Source organism: Haliotis rufescens, unplaced genomic scaffold (assembly GCF_023055435.1).
Source record: "Haliotis rufescens isolate VD_foot unplaced genomic scaffold, xgHalRufe1.0.p SCAF_3, whole genome shotgun sequence".
Taxonomy (NCBI): Eukaryota; Metazoa; Mollusca; class Gastropoda; order Lepetellida; family Haliotidae; genus Haliotis; species Haliotis rufescens.
Window position 1 is genome coordinate 17,845,231 of NW_025964001.1, and position 21,140 is coordinate 17,866,370.

The following is a 21,140-nucleotide window of genomic DNA, read 5'->3' on the forward strand; positions in this document are numbered from 1 at the left end:
TGCCAGCTTTTCATGGACAACATGTTTTAGTGGTGTCACAGCTCACATTAATTTGTGGCATTTTTGCATGAGTGAGTTGGCTTTATTGCCACTTTTAAACAGTACTTCAGTCAGTGAGTGAGAGTATGGTTTTACGCCGCTTTTAGCAATATTCCAGCAATATCACAGCAAGGGACACCAGAAATGGGCTCCACACATTGAACCCATGTCGGGAACAGTACTTCAGTAATATCATGGCCTGTCAGCTAGATGTGGGAGGAAAGCCTGAAGTGAGTGATGCACTGACGTAAATCATCAAGCTAAGAGTGAGTGAGTGAGTGAGTGAGTGGGTAAGGATGCCTTTAGCAATATTCCAGCAATATCACGGCAGGGAACAGCAGACATGGGCTTCACAAACTGTACCCATGTGGGGAAGTGAAACCGGATGTTTGGCATGATAAGTGAACGCCTTAATCACCAGGCTACCCAAATGCACCTGAAGCTGGGAAAGAAGGGAACATTCACAGTAGTTGTCTTCATGTGTAGGTACTTGAAGGGACAATAAAATTGGGTGAGTGAGTTGGGTTTTAACGCCGCTTTTAACAGTATTCCAGTTATATCACGGCGTGTCAGCTTAATGTGGGAGGAAAGCCCGAAGTGATGCAGGTCTCAGACGTTTACCACTTCGGTGAAACCCACGAGCACGGGTATGGTGCTGACAAACCTAGAAACATAATCGGGGGGAACCGGGAATCGAACCCACAACCATAGGTTTCTGGCGTGCCCAAGGGACGCAACTCTGCACAGCGAATCGTGACGCCTTAGACGACTGGGCCATCCGTGCCCCCGAAAGGGACAATAAAATGTTGGGTAGTGAGAAAGGTAAAGATGAAAATCTTATAATTAATTTGTTACGGTCTAAGGAGAACAGGAGCAGTTGGTTTGTTGTTTTACGCCGCACTCAGCAATATTCCAGCTATATGACGGTGGTCTGTAAATAATCAAGTCTGGACCAGGCAATCAAGTGATTGATATCATGAGCATCTATCCACGCAATTGGGATCGATGACATGCTTCAACCAAGTCAGCGGGCCTGACTAACCGATCCTGTTAGTCGCCTCTTACGACAAGCATAGTCGCCTTTTACGGCAAGCATGGGTTGCTAAAGACCTATTCTACCCCAGATCTTCATGGGTCAACAGGAGTAAGAAGAATGAGTGAGTGAGTGAGGTTGGTTTAATGCCACTTTGAACAGTATTTCATGTGTGTGTTATCAAACTGCCCAACTGTTAAGGTATCATAAGGACTAGTAGAAATTTGCCCTTTTTAAGGGTTTTGCTATATGTTATCATTATAAGGACTAGTAGACTAAAAATGGTCATTCCCCTGATGCAAGTCAGCACAGAGAATTGCAGCACCTTAGACAACTGAGCTATCCACACCCCCAGGATCCTTTACTTCTACTCATTCTACAACAGGTGAAGCCCTAAAACCCAGCTATGAATGCAGACAATACACAATACACAGATACAGACTATCTTAAGATTATGTAACTTGAATAGAGACATTCCCTCACATCCATTGTCGAGGCTTGCAAATTGTTACCTGTTTTGCAACTGCAAGCTTAAGCATGTTAAGTCCTTTTGTAAAAACAAGCTTTTCATCACAATCATACAAATTCAGCTCACACAAATTGATCTCACTTGGTCGATCTATGGTCATAATTAAATACCCTACGCCCCTTGAATGGAAACTTTCCGCCACCCTTCCCAGACCTATTATTTTGAGGATTTTTTCCTCTGGAGCGTTTTGATTTCTTCTTTTTCTTTTTCTTTCCAAGGGGCACACCAGGGCACGCTGGAAGCCCACTGTTTCTATCAGCTTTCGGTAACATCTCCTCTACCTCAGTTGGCATTTCCACATAGAGAACCTTCATTGCAACTCTCTGCTTCCCTGTACCGTGTTTGTATAACAGATGATCCTGGCATTTGTGAAAGTCTGTGAACATCGATTGGGGTTTGCAATAAAAGCAAATGAGCAGCACTCTCTGATTGGCTTCTGGTGGCTTGTAGAGGACATGTCCAGATGATCTGCAATGGTTATATAGGTGGGAAGGCTCATTGAAAACCATTCCACATACTGGACACTGAGGAGGAAGATAGAAAGTGACCGTTTTGAAAGCTCTCACCACCCCCAGACCGTAAAGAGGCTTGTCCATCTTGTGAATCTTTTGGGAGTGACTGTAGCATGAATGGATGTCAATAAACATTTCTTTGCATGCTCTACACATTGGAATGAGGTTTCGAAATTTACCATCTTCATAAGTGTGGGTCATTGGTTTCAAAAGCCCCCTTGGCAAGAAGGCTTGATTTTGTACGACGCCTTCATATTCACTGGCAGAGAAGTGCAGATTGTCCTTTAAGTGACTTCGCATAAATCCAGCATCAGTGGACGTGAATCTGCACAGATCACATTTAAAGCCTACAACACAATCTTCATCGCTATCAAAGTCACATGTATCTGAAACTTCAATTTCTTCATCGTCACTACTTTCATCAAGGTCATCACATTTTTTCAATTTCTTAAAACTTTCCAAATCAAACAATTCATCATCACCTTCCACCATGTCCACTTTTCGTTTTCCACTTCCTGATGTTGATGGCATTTCATCAACATAAGATGTGTTTCTTTGCGAGTCCATACTCCCAGTTGGTGTACTTCTATTACTGGAGTGACTTTCATTTTCATCCCTGTTATCACCATTTTGAACAACTCGATTCTCCCTAATGATGCTTGGCCAGCCTCCCTCAGCAACCAAGGCACAGGATTGGGATTCATAAGACACATATGTTCTTGGATGTGGCTCACAACCACTGAACACACCAAATGAATTCGGATTGATTCCACACTTTGTCCTCACTCTGTCCAAAATGGCACCAGGCATTGAATACACATCCCTTATTAACTCAGCCCTGGCCGCCTCAAGCTCCCTCTTGTTGTAAGGCCCATAGTCGCCCTGGATATAGACAGAGGGAGGTGTTCTCTGGTGTCTGAATGGATACATTATCAACCTTTCACAGTTCTACATTCTAGTAGAGGTTTGAAACATGAGTCAAGGTCTGAAACAAAAGAATGTTTAGTTATAAGTGAGTAAATGGTGGAAACCATTTTATAGTTCAGAATTGTTCTCTTAAGAAGGTTGTCAAATATCAAAAGTTTCCAAACTCGCATGCTGTATTCAAGATATCTAAAATTATACCTATGCTTTATAGTAACCAACTGGTAAAAGTGAAACTAAAAGAAAATGAAATGGATCTATTTCACCATGAAGGCATGGATGCTGTTTTGACCTAATGATATTATCTTCAACCGAACAAATGTGTCAACAGTTCTAAAATCGGATGAGGTTATGCTTGGACTCCGAAACAAACCCTAAATTATTCTACTCACAACACTAAAATGTTTCGTGTAACAAGTTTCACTTCCACTGAAGGCATGACTCTTCTTCCGGAAGTATTCTCTAATGTGTAAGTCAGGAAAGTACATCTTCCGCTAAATACGGACATTTCATTGGTTGAAAGTCAACGTGTGCAGCTGAATGAAAAATGGTTCTTGTTTCTTCGAAGAAAAATCATAAGAAATAATAATGAGTTCCCATATTGACAACATAATACCTAGACTAGCAGAAGCTGTCGAAACTGTTATGAACCCGTCTGTAGGGCACAATGACCGTCTTACAGCTCATAAGGTGTTTTTTAATCCTGTTTGCCAGTTATTATCTCACGAGATGATCCCTTGAAATTATATAAAATTACGATGAAAAGGGCGTATATTTGCGTATAAAATTCAGCCCAGGCAATCATACTTCAAAGATGGGTAATTTAATATATGTTGTAATGGGACAGCACCCTTTCATATTTGCTAATTGCTGTAGCTCCCACGTCTCACCAGTTATGTCTGCTAGGTTAATTAATGTAATTCAATTTCAGTTTAATTAATTGGCGAGAAAATATGACTATAGAATATTTTTGTCGCCTTTAAGAAACGAATGAATTTTTTATCTTTGGTCAGACTTGACACACATTAACTTTCACAGCCTTTGGACTTTTCATCACATTGTTCACACATATTTAGAAAACAAACAATTAAATCAGGCAATTTATGAACTGACAAGCCAAAATCAAATTTCAAATATAGTCATATGAACAAAATTGTATGTCATATGTAACAATTAATTAACATACCAAGAAAAAAAGAGATGTTCTTTTGACAACACATCAAGACGCCCGAGTACCTGTACAATGACAAAACATGATGATGATACAGGTTTATATCTTCCAGTACCAATATATGGTATAATTGCTCTATAAGTAAGAATTCATGTATTGAAAATGGTTGAGTTTAGTCATGGAGGTCATTGATTTTAGTCTGCTGTTCTTATAATTTAAGTTACTAGCCTAATTTATTAAGGTAGATCGCTCAATCACAGCAGCAACAACATTTGCTATTGCACAATTTGAAGATTGTTTTAGTTTTAGGTTAGCTCCCTTTGATCAGGATTATTGTTTTAATCAACTGACAATTGCTTAGCATTACATATATGTTCTGTTGATGTGCAATTGAACTCAACTCTATAATGCATATTGAATTTGTTTCAGTATTCTGAGTGCTTGACGTTATTCGCAAAACAAAAATGCATGAAGCGTACCATACTTATTGATGGATGAAGACACAATACTAACATTTTGTAAGATGAATTCTTATCATTTGCAGATTTGTGAAGAATTCAAAGAATCATCCCCAGATTGTCTTCCTTGTGGTTTGGTTTTAGCAGGGAAACAGTTTTCTCCTATTCTAAGACACTTCGGTTTACAGTTAGTTGAACACTGTATCAAGTAAGTACGCATTGTTTTAGCATGTTTAGTTGGGAATTTTTGTCTCAACATTAGGGTTGTGGGGTAATGATACACTCATTAACAATACACCGCAATGTCCCAATATGATGAACATATTTGGTAATGCCAGTTTAACCAATAATGGTTTGAAACTTTCAGTGAGTCAGTATGGTTTTATGCTGCTTTTAGCAAAATTCCAGCAATATCATGGTGGGGGACACTAAAAATGGGTTTCACACGTTGTACCCCTATGGGGAATCAAACCCAGGTCTTTGGTGTGATTCGTCACGATATGGCTGAAATATTGCCGATGTGACGTTAAGCTTTAACTCACTCACTCTTTGGTGTGAGGAGCGAATGCTTTAAGCCTTTAACACGAGGCTACCCCAATGCCCCGACCGCTTGAAACTTTTACTTATTGTCAGAAAATAAAATGTTGCAATTCATTTTCTTATTCATTGACTCTCATTTGTTTGGAGGCTCGGGTGGCCCAGTTGTCTAAGGCACTGCAATTCGCTGTGCAGATATACTTCCCTTAGACATTTCAGAAAGTGTGATTGTGAGCTTTAATCACAATGAAATGCTAAAGGTGCTGAAAAATCTAGAAACATACTATGGGCAAAAGCCCATACACTATGTTTCTAGATTTTTCAGCACCTTTAGCATTAGCGTCTAAGATCAACATTGCTCTGTTCTATCCACCCATTCAAGCTGACATGCTGTGTTATGATGGAAGTACTGTTCAACTCACTCATTCTTCTTACACCATGTAAACAGTCAAGTATTAAAATAAATTGAAACTTTTATGAAAAATAATTTATTTTTTTGTTGTCATGTATTGTTTTGTATTGATAAGAAAGAAACATGACAATCATGATGCATCAATCAACAGTGAACCAATATTGCCCTGCCCTTCCTGATAGTCATCAGAGTATCCAGTGATATTTATAGTGTTTTATTGTCACAATACAAGTTATCAGACTATGAAAAGGTTCATGTTCGATATGACATTTACAATGGCTGAAACATCTATTGTTGTAGGTTTCGATGGCATACGATGTCACAAAATGATAAGGATAATTTGAAGAAAAGTTCAATGGAATTAGTAAACCAGGTTGGTATATTTATGCAATGATTTTTTCCAATTTCACAACACAATTGTTTTAGTTACATACTGCGATACGATGAATGTAAATATTTTGTCTTTAGTTGATGTAGTGTGATCAACAGATAAATCACAGGGCACACACAATAACATGATCACTGCTTGTCACCACAAGGCACACACAATAACATGATGACTGCTTGTCACCACAGGGTACACACAGTAACTTGATCACTGCTTGTCACCACAAGGCACACACAATAACATGACTGCTTGTCACCACAGGGTACACACAATAACATGGCGACTGCTTGTCACCACAAGGCACACACAATAACATGATGACTTCTTGTCACCACAGGGCACACACAATAACATGACTGCTTGTCACCACAGGGCACACACAATAACATGACTGCTTGTCACCACAAGGCACACACAATAACATGATGACTTCTTGTCACCACAGGGCACACACAATAACATGATGACTTCTTGTCACCACAGGGCACACACAATAACATGATGACTGCTTGTCACCACAAGGCACACACAATAACATGGCGACTGCTTGTTAGCACAGGGCACACACAATAACATGGCGACTGCTTGTTACCACAGGGCACACACAATAATATGACAACTTCTTGTCACCACAAGGCACACACAATAACATGGCAACTGCTTGTCACCACAGGGCACACACAGTAACTTGATCACTGCTTCTCACCACAGGGCACACACAATAACATGGCGACTGCTTGTCACCACAGGGCACAAACAGGAACTTGATCACTGCTTGTCACCGCAGGGCACACACAATAACATGGCGACTGCTTGTCACCACAGGGCACACACAATAACATGGCGACTGCTTGTCACCACAGGGCACACACAATAGCATGGCGACTGCTTGTCACCACAGGGCACACACAACAACATGGCGACTGCTTGTCACCACAGGGCACACACAATAACATGATGACTGCTTGTCACCACAGGGCACACACAATAACATGGCGACTGCTTGTCACCACAGGGCACACACAATAACATGGCGACTGCTTGTCACCACAGGGCACACACAATAACATGATGACTGCTTGTCACCACAGGGCACACACAATAACATGGCGACTGCTTGTCACCACAGGGCACACACAATAACATGATGACTGCTTGTCACCACAGGGCACACACAATAACATGGCGACTGCTTGTCACCACAGGGCACACACAATAGCATGGCGACTGCTTGTCACCACAGGGCACACACAATAACATGGTGACTGCTTGTCACTACAGGGCACACACAATAACATGGCGACTGCTTGTCACCACAGGGCACACACAGGAACTTGATCACTGCTTGTCACCGCAGGGCACACACAATAACATGGCGACTGCTTGTCACCACAGGGCACACACAGGAACTTGATCACTGCTTCTCACCGCAGGGCACACACAATAACATGGCGACTGCTTGTCACCACAGGGCACACACAGTAACTTGATCACTGCTTCTCACCGCAGGGCACACACAGTCTTCTGGAGGAGGAGCTACATATCAAAGATGGCGTGTCTCGGATCATGGTGGAGCTAATCAAAAGGGAATGGCCTCAACTCTGGCCATCATTACTCACTGAGCTGCATGACCTGTGTCAGTATGGGGTATGTAGAGACACAAGGGTATACGACTACCTCCATGGTGTCGGGGGTTTGATTCCCAGTCGCATCATACCAAAAGACGTTACAAGATGGTGCTTAACACACACACATGCACACACATCGCTGTATATATGTGAGATAATTTTGACTGCAATGTTAGTCCCGAGATCTAAGATTCTCCCTCGTGATGTTACTTCCTGTGCTTGTATGCCCAGTGGTGGGAGACATGTTCTTACCGCATCACTCCCACATTAGGCAAGTGACTTTGTTCCAACTAGCAATCTCATTAAAATCAGATCTTTGTTCTCGCTTCCACTAAACAAAGATCTGAGGACATCGCATTATGGGTCATGTCAGGCCGACCTTGTGCGAACTAGACCGACCAATGGAGTGACCAATCAGAAGGCAGCTTTCTCGTGCTTAACGGCACAAATTTCAAATTGGCGACTACGCTTCGAAAAATATTTTGACAAATTCTCGATTACAAATTTGAAACCTGAACAAAAAAACATTCTGGAATGCCTAATAGATGGTCTAGATTGTAAGGATTCAGTCATTAAACCCGTAACTATCGTTCGGAATACACCATGTTAAAGTTTTCGAGATTGCATGACTAGAAATCACATTCCGACTGTCACTTTCATAATCTGGTAAGCGACGCACTGATTGGTCGGATGAAAGGTCATTCTGACGAGACCCGTAATGGGATGTCTTCAGATCTTTGTTTAGCGGTAGCGAGAACTAAGGTCTGATTTTAATGAGATTGTTCCAAATAGCAGCGTTAGAAATCGGCACTAGTCCTGAAGCCCTTGCCAAACTGCCCAATAGTTAAGGTATCATAAGGTCTATTTATAATTCGCCGTTTTTAAAGGTTTTGCTATATGTTATCATTATGAGGACTAGTGGACTAAAAATGTTAGTTTCTACCGCTGACTTGGACTCTGAACACCCAGCAGTGACAGGGTGTCCAGGTTGATAAGTTGTAATGTGAATGTACTGTGAAAGAGGCTGATTCTATTGTATACTCCTCAGGGAGCTGGGAAGCAATTGGAATGCACACTGATCGGTTGACTTGGGAAATAATGTAGCACCTTGAGCAAGCATGAGTGTGCGGTGGCTAGCACAATAGCACCACACACATTGATATCTTTAGCCTGAGACCGCCTCTGTGGTCTAGTGGTAAAGCGTCCGCCCGGAGAGCGGAAGGTCTTGGGTTCGATCCCCGGCCGCGTCATACCAAAAGACATTAAAAGATGGTACTTGTTGTTACCCTGTCTGGCGCTCGGCATTAAGGGGCTAAAGCAAGGACTGGTCGGCTCGGAGTCAGTATACTGTGTCTGAGAGGTGCATTCATGTTAAACTGCGGCATGGTATCTCAGTGGGCTAGCACTATAAATTGGCATCAGTCCGGTCTAGTACAAGCAGCCACATACACCCACACACACCCGCCGCATGCACGTCGCTATATAAGTGCAATAATCTTGGATGCGACGTTAAACCCAATTTCACCTCACCTCACCTTTAGCTTGAACCCGTGAGGATTCCAGATTACAACTGATGCCCAGCAACGTAAACTGGTTGTAAGAGGTGACTAAATTCATCTGGTGGTCAGGCTCGTTAACGTGGTTGATTGCCTGTCATAGCTTGGATTGTTACTCATGTTGATAAGTTTGTTTTCTGGTCCAGACACGATTATTTACAGATTATCATTATATACCTGGCATATTGCTGAGTGTATCATTCAACTACAAACATTATCAGCCTAGCATGCTGTGATATAACTGAAATCCTGTTCAGGGGCCCATTCTACAAATCAATCTTAACGGTGAGCCGATTGTAACTCTCATTCTTTATCATTGACTTACGACAATCATACAGTTAAGATCACTTTGTGGAACCAGGGCCCCTTTACTCAGTGATTACTTGTCTCATGTTTCTCACGATTCCAGATTATGGTTTATTCCTCAAAGAGTGTCATTATGAGCCGAAGATGTGTATCATTGGTTGCCCACCCATAAAGATCCAGGACAGAATAGGTCTTAAGCAACCCATGCTTTCCATAAAAGGCGACTGCGCTTGTCATATGAGGTTACTAACTGGATGAAATGGTCAAGCTCATTGACTTGGTTGATGCATGTCATCGTATCCCAAATATGAGGATCAATGCTCATGATGTCAATCACTGGATTGTCTGGTCCAGACTGGATTATGTACAGACCGCTGTCATAAAGCTGGAATATTGCGGAGTGCAGCGTTAAGCAACAAACAAACATTGGTTGCCTGTTTAATCATTAGTTTGCCTTATTTAGACTTGATTATATACAGGTGGGTGTGATATAGCTTGAATATTGCTGAATATATTCAACATTGACTCACTGACTGACTCCCCCTCAGGAGACTCAGACGGAGCTGGTGCTGATGATCTTCCATCGTCTGGTGGAGGATGTGGTGGCTTTCCAGAACCTGCCTCATCAGCGGCGGCGGGAGGTGCTGCAGGCGCTCACCTCCCAGATGACCCAGCTCTTCCACTTCTTCCTAAGCCTGCTGGAGAACAACACCTCGCGCTACCGGAAGCTGGTGAGACATGCACTGTACAACTGAAACCTGTGTCACTCAAACAAGCCTCAAAACAAAGCTAAGGTGGTGAATAGGTCCAGATTGTATATAAAAAACAACAAGGATTTACCTGGGGTATTTATTTTTGGGGTGCAGGGGACTCACAACCTTAAATTGTAGGAGTCCCAGGTAAAGAAATTGGGGTCCCAGAGAAATGTGAAATATTGAGTATATAACAATTTCAAATAAAGCAGAATCCCTTGTTTTTATCTTATTTAATATGTAATATCATACATAATCTTTATTTATGTTTTCATTTGAAGACATATTCAAACTTTCCTGACTGCCTTCGTGGTCAAGTGGTAGAGCATCCGCCTAGAGAGCGGAAGGTTGGGGGTTCGATTCCGGCCACGTCATACCAAAAGACGTTAGAAGGTGGTACTTGTTGTTGCCCTTCCTGGCACCTGACATTAATGGATCAAAACAAGGACTGGTTGGCTTGGAGTCCATATACTGTGTCTGGGTTGGGTATTCATGTTAAACTGCGGCATGGTATCTCAGTGCTCTAGCACTATAAAATCAGCATCAGTCTGGACTACTACAAGCAGACACATGCATGTACGTTGCTATGTAAGTGCAATAATCTTGAACGCAACGTTAAGCCCCATTTCACCTCACCTCAAACTTTCCCTGCTGAAAAACATTCGCAAATTTTGTTCACCCCAATCAATATGGAAACATTTACTCTGTGATATAAAATTTTGCATGTTCAGAGGAAATCAATGTTTTATAGGGTAGCAAATTATGAAATGGCAGCACTCATTCCTATACATGCATACAAATTTTCTGCATCTCGGTGGAGGCACTCTGTGTTTCTTTTGCATCCATTTTCAATTTTTATGCATATCGGACACAGGATTACGAGTCCTGTAAATGCCTGTATCATAATAGAAAGGAGATATGATATGATACATTGGATAATTGAGAGGAACATTATATTATCACTTCATCCTAGTTGATGGACTCCTGTAATGAGAATCGACTGTATGTCATAGATGCTCACTGAAAACTGACTGGGATATATAGCGAAGTCTTCAAAGTAACACGGCATCCTCTGTTTCAACAGTCAGGATCTGAGAACGAGTTGGAGAAGCTGCAAGCCCAGGCATCGTGTCGTGTGAGTGAGGCAGTGCTGTCAACTCTCACGGGGTTTGTGGACTGGGTCAACATGTCCCACATTGTCGAGAGAGAAGGCCTCCTCTTGCAGCTGCTCTGTTTGTTGCTAAGCGTCAGCAGTCTGCAGTTGTCTGCAGCCGAATGTCTTCTACTTATCGTCAGTCGAAAGGTGAGGAATTTTTTAAAAGGGAACATTTTCTGAAATTTTAAGTGAAAATGTATTTCCACCACATCCTTTTCAAAGCCAAACGAGGGGAGGTTGGGTAGCCTAGAGGTTAAAGCATTCCCTTATCATGCTAAAGACCCGGGTTTGATTGCCCACATGGGTACAATGTGTGAAGTCCATTTGAGGTGTCCCTCACCAAGATCTTGCTGGAATATTGCTAAAAGCAGCGTAAAAACATACTCACTTACTCACTCTCTCACTCTCTCACATACTCACAGCCAAACCAGGCTTAAAGATATGTTGTTTTTTAAGCCCTTTAAAAGCTGACATGTTTTTCCAAAAGAACTGCCTATCCCAGATTTTAGATTTTAAAAGTGTTTTGGGCTATCCTAGCTTCAGTAAGCATATAAGCTTCTTGCTGCGTGTGATTTCAGGGTAAGCTGGAAGAAAGGAAACCTTTGTTGGTGTTGTTCAGTGAAGATGCGATGGCAACCATACTTAATGCTGCAGTGTAAGTAACATGTTTTACACCATACAGCAAGATATGTTTTACACTGTACAGTACAGTAAGATATGTTTTACACTGTACAGCAAGATATGTTTTACACTGTACAGTACAGTAAGATATGTTTTACACTGTACAGTAAGATATGTTTTACACTGTACAGTAAGATATGTTTTACACTGTACAGTAAGATATGTTTTACACCATACAGTTAGATATGTTTTACACTGTACAGTCAGATATATTTTACACTGTACAGCAAGATATGTTTTACACTGTACCATAAGATATGTTTTACACTGTACAGTAAGATATGTTTTACACTGTACAGTAAGATATGTTTTACACCATACAGTAAGATATGTTTTACACCGTACAGTAAGATATATTTTACACCATACAGCAAGATATGTTTTACACTGTACCGTAAGACATGTTTTACACTGTACAGTAAGATATGTTTTACACCATACAGTAAGATATGTTTTACACCATACAGTAAGATATGTTTTACACCATACAGTAAGATATGTTTTACACCATACAGTAAGATATGTTTTACACTGTACAGTAAGATATGTTTTACACTACAGTAAGATATGTTTTACACTGTACAATAAGATATGTTTTACACTGTACAGTAAGATATGTTTTACACTGTATAGTAAGATATGTTTTACACTGTACAGTAAGATATGTTTTACACCCTACAGTAAGATATGTTTTACACCATACAGTAAGATATGTTTTACACTGTACAGTAAGATATGTTTTACACTGTACAGTAAGATATGTTTTACACTGTACAGCAAGATATGTTTTACACCCTACAGTAAGATATGTTTTACACCATACAGTAAGATATGTTTTACACTGTACAGTAAGATATGTTTTACACTGTACAGTAAGATATGTTTTACACTGTACAATAAGATATGTTTTACACCATACAGTAAGATATGTTTTACACTGTACAGTAAGATATGTTTTACACCATACAGTAAGATATGTTTTACACCATACAGTAAGATATGTTTTACACCATACAGTAAGATATGTTTTACACCATACAGTAAGATATGTTTTACACTATGCAAGGTTAGGATTTGTTTGGAAATGTCGAATGTTTATGCTAAGGTTCGAAAATTTGCTGTGCAGAGTTGCATCCCTTTTATTATGGGTTTGAATCCTTGATTATGATTCTTGGTTTGTCAGACCTGTACCCAAAGTGGTAAACATATTCAGCCTGAATCACTCCGGCCTCTCCTCCCACACTTAGCTGACTCAGTGTGATATATGTGAAAACTGTTCAAAGCAGCAGTAAATCATTAACAAGTGTCATGCACTTGTTGATGTGGGTTGATGTTTTCATGCTGACTTTGTTGTCAACTGGTTTGTCAGCTCCTGATCAAACTGTTTTCAATGGACCTTTAATATACTGAGGACTAAAGTCATGATATTGCTAAAGTCTAACATTTTTCTCACTGATGAATTAGAATGAGACGGCTCTTTGTAGGATTGTGTCGTCCGAACTGGACCTGAAATGAAGCAAATGGGTCCGGGGTAGTTTTGAGACATTATGCTCGGGATAATCCAGGAAGTTTCTGATCCGAATTGAAGTTCTTATGTTTTCATTATAGACCGACCTGTGAAGATGCGGGGTAGAATAGGTCTTCAGCAACCCAATCTTGCCATAAAAGGCGACTATGCTTGTCGTAAGAGGCTGACTTGGTTGATGCATGTCATCGTATTCTGATAGCGTGGATCGATGTTTATGATGTCAATCACTGGATTATCTGGTCCAGACTCGATTATTTACAGACCGCCGTCATATAGCTGGAATATTGCTGAGTGCGGCTTTAAACAACAAACAAACAACAGTGTAAATACGCCTTCAGATTTGGACTCAATTATTTAGAGGGCGCCGTTATGAAGCTGTAATAATGGTGAGTGCAGCTTTAAACTACAGCCAACCAAACAAACAAACAAACAAACTTTATCGACCACTGGCTTGTCTGCTCCTGGACAACTTTACTGAAGGCTGTTTATGGATGAATACTGAAGACCAAACTACCAAATTCCCCCCTCACTGTCTCCATTGTTTATTGCAGTGCTGCAGAGAAGTCATCCCGAGATGAGTACTACTACCTATTCCTGAAGAGGCTGTGTCAAGTGCTCACTGAGACGGGGAAACAGCTCTGTGTTTTATGGGTTAGTTCAACCAGCATGCTTGTCTACACACTGCCTGTTTATTTGTTTGTTGTTTAACACCTCAATCAGCAATATTCAAGCTGTATGATGGCAGCTTGTAAATAATTTGAGTCACCAGACAATCCAGTGATCGAGATCGTGAGCAACAATCCACGCTGGTGGGGTATGTTGACATGCATCAAGCAAGGCACAGAGCCGAGCCTGATTCAATCCGTCGCCTCTTACAGGCAGCATGGGTGGGGACCTATTCTACCAGGGAACCCCAAGGGTTACACAGAGATGTTTTAGAAATGAAAATAAACAATATTTCGATCTATTGTTAATGGATCGAGTGGTCAGGCTCAGTTACTTGCTTCATGCAGATTGATGCTTATGTCTATCTATCACTGGATTGTCTTGTCTAGATTCGGACCCGTGAAGATACGGGGTAGAATAGGTCTTCAGCAACCCATGCTTGTCGTAAAAGGCGACTATGCTTGTCGTAAGAGGCGACTGACTGGATCAGGTGGTCTGGCTCGCTGACTTGGTTGATGCATGTCATCGTATCCCAATTGTGAGGATCAATGCTCATGATGTCAATCACTGGATTGTCAGGTCCAGACTCAGATCATTTACAGACTGCCGTCGTATAGCTGTAATATTGCTGAGTATGGCTTTAAACACACATGAACACTTAGTACCAAAGCAAGGCTGTGTTCAGTACACAACAACAAAATAACTGACAGTGAGCACAGTGGTTACTAGATATCTTGAATGGTAGATGATGTGTCGATACAGATTGGTCAAACCTTGTTTCTTTTTTCCAGGGCTCGACAGAGAATGTCACCCAGCCTCCCAACTTCTCCACCTATCTTCAAGCTCTCTTGGCATTCTCAGAACACCCTAGTCAGGTAGAGAAGCTAGGTTGTCAAAACTTAGTTGTTTACATAATTCATTGCACCAAAGACCCGTGAAGATTCTGGGCAGAATAGGTCTTCAGCAACCCATGCTTGCCATAAAAGGTGACTATGCTTGTCGTAAAAGGCGACTAACGGGATCGGGTTGTCAGGCTTGCTGACTTGTTTGATGCATGTCATCGATCCCAATTGCATGGATCTATGCTCATGATATCAATCACTGGATTGTCTGGTCCAGACTCGATTATTTACAGACCGCCGTCATATAGCTGGAATATTGCTGAGTGCGGCGTTAAACAACAAACTAACCAACCATTACACCAGAAATGCCTGAAGCATCATTAATGGGTATCCTTTGGATGAGCCAAACGTGAGACTCAAATCCATGGTGGGACTCATGTCTGTCAGATTCTCAGATGTGTGACATACGTCCTAGGTACAGGAGGGCGTTATCGCGGGGGATGACTGTATTATCGATCAGCTGCAGCCTGAGCACAAACATGTGAAGAAATGTTGGAATGGATATCACCATCCTGACACTGAAAGTATGGGTGTGCACAGGTTAAATAATAAAAATGGGAACAAGAATGAACCACATGATTAAGCTGAGCTGCCATGATATTGTTGAAATACTTTTAATCACAACATTAAATCCAACTCACTTATGTTTAGAAGGTCAGCAGTGATTTATAAGTTATTGAGGACATTTTTTCTCTTGGGGGTGACCTGCTCGGCCTCCCCTGGTACCATGCTCTGAGGACCAACCAAGGTTTACTTCTGGATATGTATGAGAAGCCAACTGACTTGTCCAGGCTATGGTGATGCTGGAAGTAGGTCAGTGCACATGCAGGGGTATTCAATGCTGTTGTAGGGTGGGAGAAAACTACAGAATACCTACATGAGCCAGTTGCCAAGGGGAAAGGTTGGAGTTATCTTTTTATTTTTATCACTATTAATACAGGTCTGTCTGTCACAAGAAAAGAATTTAAGAAGGTACATGCTTTGAGTTACTTATAATTCACTGCTCATTTATATAACTTTTCCATTTTTCAGATGTTAGGCAGCTACACTCAGACACTATGGAGTTCACTTCTTCGTCATGAAAGTATTTCAGAGGATCCAGTACTTGTCTCCTTCATACCTCACCTGGTCAAGTCCATGACAAAAACACTACTGAAGGTCAGTGTTGGTCAGTTGAAAAATTTGACATCCAATTACTGCTTTGTCAAGGACAATGAATGGGTCATCCATTGTTCAGGATATAAAACAATGACAGTGTTAAACCATATGTTGACTTAGAAAAGATCCTTTGTGGGTTGGGGGCGGTCGGGTAGCCTAGTGGTTAAAGCGTTCGCTCGTCACGCCAAAGACCCGGGTTCGATTCCCGACATGGGTGTGAAGCCCATTTCTGGTGTCCCCCGCCATGATATTGCTGGAATATTGCTAAAAGCGGCGTAAAACCATACTCACTCACTCACTCACTCACTCACTCACTCACTCACTCCTTTGTGTCAATCATACATTTTTTGCATTTCTAACATGCAATGATAATAAAGGATAATCTAGTGAGACCTGTCAATCACTGATGAAAGCAGTAGGTATCTTTCCAAATGTTTGGCACTTACAGATAATCTGGAATTCCATGTGTTGAGAATACATTTCCACTTTGTGGAAACATTTACGATGAAACAGTTAATGTGTCACTATTTATTTCTCAGTAAATACCACTGAACATATTGTACATCTCCCTGAGTTCGTAATAACCATAGTTTTCTCTATGTCTGGATATTGACCTTTCTGTACAGTCATCGTACTTCCTGAGACAGTAAGCCACTTTAATACCAATAGGGTTAGAAATAACAGAGTTCATAATAATTGTATGTGCAAATATTAATTCACGGGAACCAGTGTACCGTTTACATCCTCCAGACAGCATTGTTAACATCATTCAAATCTTATTGTGAGGTAAGGTCGGAATGACATCATAGACACGATGTCATAGCTGAAGATTATTGACGTCAACTGACAATTGTAGCTTCCTAAGACGGTGGTCATGATTTGTTTTAAAGAGGAGCTGAAAAGATATAAGAAATAATGGCTTATAAAGTTACACATGCATATGTGTCATATTGATTTTATAAAGAAGAGCTGAAAAGATATAAGAAATAATGGCTTATAAAGTAACACATGCATATGTGTCATATTGATTTTATAAAGAAGAGCTGAAAAGATATAAGAAATAATGGCTTATAAAGTTACACATGCATATGTGTAATATTGATTTTATAAAGAAGAGCTGAAAAGATATAAGAAATAATGGCTTATAAAGTTACACATGCATATGTGTCATATTGATTTTATAAAGAAGAGCTGAAAAGATATAAGAAATAATGGCTTATAAAGTAACACATGCATATGTGTCATATTGATTTTATAAAGAAGACCTGAAAAGATATAAGAAATAATGGCTTATAAAGTAACACATGCATATGTGTCATATTGATTTTACAAACTCATGTAAGAATTCATGTATAACCTGGCTCTCGCTCAGGATATACAAGAATTTTAACACTCATTTTGTAAAAAAAATCAGTATGGCACACATGCTCGTATAAAAATCTCTATATGGTACAGCAACAATAGACCATGGTGCATGTGACAAATATTCTGATGTGTAGACGGCCTCCGTGGTCTAGTGGTAGAGCGTCCGCCCGGAGAGCAGAAGGTCCAGGTTCGATCCCAGGCCGCTTCTTACCAAAAGACGTTAAAAGATGGTACTTGTTGTTACCCTGTCTGGCGCTCAGCATTAAGGGGCTAAAACAAGGACTGGTCGGCTCGGAGTCAGTATACTGTGTCTGAGTGGGGTATCCATGTTAAACTGCAGAATGATATCTCAGTGTGCTAGCACTATAAATCGGCATCAGTCCGGTCTAGTACAAGCAGCCACACACACACACGTGCATGCACGTCGCTATATAAGTGCAATAATCTTGGACGCGACCTTAAACTCAATTTCACCTCACCTATTCTGATGTGTTGGCAGGTTGGTTTCCCCAGTCAGAACAACTCTCCCAGCTGTGAATATGCAAGGTTGGATTTTGACAGTGATGAGGAATTCAACATGTTCTTTGCAAGTGAGTGCATCCCATAGTTTTGAACACAATGGTTTTCTCCTCTATGATCTTTAAAGCTTCAGAGAAAAAGAGAGGGTTTAGAGTTATGTGCCTATCAAGATCACAATATGAAACATAACAGTAATTATCTTTATGTTTGTCTTGGTGATCTAATGAATGTGTCCCCTGCAGGGTACAAGGTGGATATTGCAGTCACGCTGCGTCAGGCCACGCTGCTCGAGCCCAAGATCACCTTCAGTATAGCCATGGAGTGGCTTCACGAACAGCTGCATAAACCTGTCGCCACGGGGGAAGGTAGGGATATCTACAGAATATCTACGTAAGCCTGTAGCCATGGGGAAGGTAGGAGTGACTTCATGACTTCACGAACAGCTGCATAAACCTGTCGCCACGGGGGAAGGTAGGGATATCTACAGAATATCTACGTAAGCCTGTAGCCATGGGGAAGGTAGGAGTGACTTCACGAACAGCTGCATAAACCTGTCGCCACGGGGGAAGGTAGGGATATCTACAGAATATCTACGTAAGCCTGTAGCCATGGGGAAGGTAGGAGTGACTTCATGAACAGCTTTATAAACCTGTTGCCACGGGGGAAGGTAGGGATATCTACAGAATATCTACGTAAGCCTGTAGCCATGGGGAAGGTAGGAGTGACTTCACGAACAGCTGCATAAACCTGTCGCCACGGGGGAAGGTAGGGATATCTACAGAATATCTACGTAAGCCTGTAGCCATGGGGAAGGTAGGAGTGACTTCACGAACAGCTGTATAAACCTGTCGCCACGGGGGAAGGTAGGGGGGACTACAGAATGCCTCAACAGCTACGAATAAGAAAAGATTACTGTATGCTGCTAGACTGCTAGTACCCCATGCTTGTCAGTCCAACTTAAGATGGATGACTGTGTGTCAAGGTGCGCCAGGGATGGTGTGGATTATTGCACATAAAGTCAACTACTGGCCACCATCATATGAGTTCAGCATCAAACAAGAAACACACCTAGTCAGCTTGGTGTCACACTGTGGTCTTTGAGTGACGTGCTATCCATTGCTGGTGCAGGTCAGGACAAGAGCTACTGCACGTTCAGCTCGCCGTCCTTCCTCGAGTGGGATGCCCTGACTGTGTTCCTGGAGAGTGTCATGTCCCGGCTCTTCATCTCCCAGAAACCCAAGCCGGAGGTTCAGGAAGGCATCGACATGCTGCAGAGAGTGCTGGACTACCAGACACAGGTCAGGCATTGCTTCACACATACTTCCTCTGTTTGTTGGCCAATACACCAACAGGTTAGGGTTTGGAGTGTCCAAATTTTCTACCCGGGTACCTGACCCCCTATTACTCGACCCAACCCAGGTACCCACTGTAGGTCTCAAGAGTTGGGAACAAAATGTCTGATTGGGAATTGTGTTACCACAGCCCTGGCAAAAACTATTTGTATACATTTATCAAACAATCAGATCATGCGAACACTGAAGTTCACTAAAGCTTTATCTTTACTCAAACATATACTAGTAAAAGGAATGTGTGCATCATCAGAAAGAAATGCCAACATTAGTGGCTTGTAGTGTAACCACTATGTTATAGTGAGTTTTTGTTGTTGAACTATATATCACATGACTAACCACGGGTCCGGGTAGTCGTGTTGATACCCTGGTCCTACTCACGACCCACCCAACCTAAGCACCCGAGTTACCCATCCCAGCCCTACAACAAGTCTGTCTCAAGTCTCCAATGCAATAACCCCCTGGGGATTCTGGGTCAGAATATGTTGCCATTTCCCTATTCATGTTGTAATAGTTGATTGTGTGGTTATAATGCGTGACATGGATGAGTGTGTGGCATTTTTCTGGGAAGGCATATTCCTCATGTTGTCATCCGGGGGCACGGGTGGCCAAGTCGTTTAAGGCGCCGCGATTCGCTGAGCAGAGTTGCGTCCCTTGGGCACGCCAGAAACCTATAATTCTTGTGAATACCTCACCTCTATCACATCAGTGCCATAAATTCCTGTTTATGCTGAGAACCACACTATAAATTTTTATAAATTTTCAACAGACGTCCACTACACTGCCAACATATCCATAGTTGTGAGGGAAACCCTATCCCTTGCCAGAGGCGCCACTGCGCATGCGCAAGGCGGGAATCTAGTCACTTCTTTCCTGTGTGTCCAGATGACAACAAGGAAAATATTTTGTTGCACATCCGTACACGTGATTGAGTTCCACACTTACAAAGCACATTAGATCTTCTCAAGCTTCATAGGCTACAAGCAGTGAGCAGTCTACAAGCAGAGAATGGGGGTATAAGAAGATCGGAAGTTCTAGTAAGTAATTAGTTAGAAACGTTTTGTGGGATGAGATCTTCATCTCAAGGACAGACACCCGTCTGTTCAGGCTGTGGGCAACACCAGATACCTGGTGACCCTCACCCTAGATGTCTATCATGCAAGCAACTGCACACAAAAGTCAAGGTGCAGCTATTGCGAGCCTCTGTCAAAGGAGAAAATTGACAAGCTCTACAAGGCATGTATCAACAATCCTGATTACAAAGATTACTAGCGCATCAAGTAAAAACAAGTGATTAAGCTCTTGGTGGCCATATTAATCACGTGGGTTACAAGCGAGTGTCGCGCGAGGGCGCCGTCTCACCTTATGAGGAGAAGAGAACGCGTCGCTCATCCCACTCTCCCAAAAGTTGAGGAGCAGATGCATTTTACCGGTCAAAAAGAAAGTGCCTCTAACTTGCATCCAGCAACGTATGGTACGGTCGATCATCGAGTTTGGACAGAAACTAACGATCTTCACCCTCTGCCGCGTTCCCCCTTTTAACTTAATTGAGTTCGGAATTCAATGTCTGT

At 41.7% G+C, this 21,140-nt stretch overlaps 2 protein-coding genes across 2 annotated transcripts in view; one reads left to right on the forward strand and one right to left on the reverse strand.

Moving 5' to 3' along the window:
* Nucleotides 1–1,118: 1,118 nt before the first annotated feature.
* Nucleotides 1,119–3,498, reverse strand: LOC124137021. Its single transcript, XM_046503098.2, has 2 exons — nucleotides 3,430–3,498; nucleotides 1,119–3,098 (listed from the first exon to the last, which is right to left on the reverse strand). Exon 2 carries the CDS (start codon nucleotides 3,041–3,043, stop codon nucleotides 1,679–1,681), a length of 1,365 nt encoding a protein of 454 aa, XP_046359054.2. The 5' UTR covers nucleotides 3,044–3,098; nucleotides 3,430–3,498; the 3' UTR covers nucleotides 1,119–1,678.
* A 51-nt stretch (nucleotides 3,499–3,549) lies between these two features.
* Nucleotides 3,550–21,140, forward strand: part of LOC124137022 (exportin-5-like) — a 49,396-nt gene continuing 31,805 nt past the window's right edge. Inside the window, exons 1-13 of the mRNA XM_048403845.1 lie at nucleotides 3,550–3,727; nucleotides 4,753–4,874; nucleotides 5,916–5,988; nucleotides 7,513–7,650; nucleotides 10,042–10,224; nucleotides 11,330–11,548; nucleotides 11,980–12,056; nucleotides 14,162–14,261; nucleotides 15,068–15,151; nucleotides 16,211–16,336; nucleotides 18,201–18,291; nucleotides 18,463–18,585; nucleotides 19,349–19,518. Of these exons, the coding sequence (XP_048259802.1) occupies nucleotides 3,626–3,727; nucleotides 4,753–4,874; nucleotides 5,916–5,988; nucleotides 7,513–7,650; nucleotides 10,042–10,224; nucleotides 11,330–11,548; nucleotides 11,980–12,056; nucleotides 14,162–14,261; nucleotides 15,068–15,151; nucleotides 16,211–16,336; nucleotides 18,201–18,291; nucleotides 18,463–18,585; nucleotides 19,349–19,518 (1,608 nt within the window). The 5' untranslated portion in view covers nucleotides 3,550–3,625. The remainder of the gene's footprint in view (nucleotides 3,728–4,752; nucleotides 4,875–5,915; nucleotides 5,989–7,512; nucleotides 7,651–10,041; nucleotides 10,225–11,329; nucleotides 11,549–11,979; nucleotides 12,057–14,161; nucleotides 14,262–15,067; nucleotides 15,152–16,210; nucleotides 16,337–18,200; nucleotides 18,292–18,462; nucleotides 18,586–19,348; nucleotides 19,519–21,140) is intronic.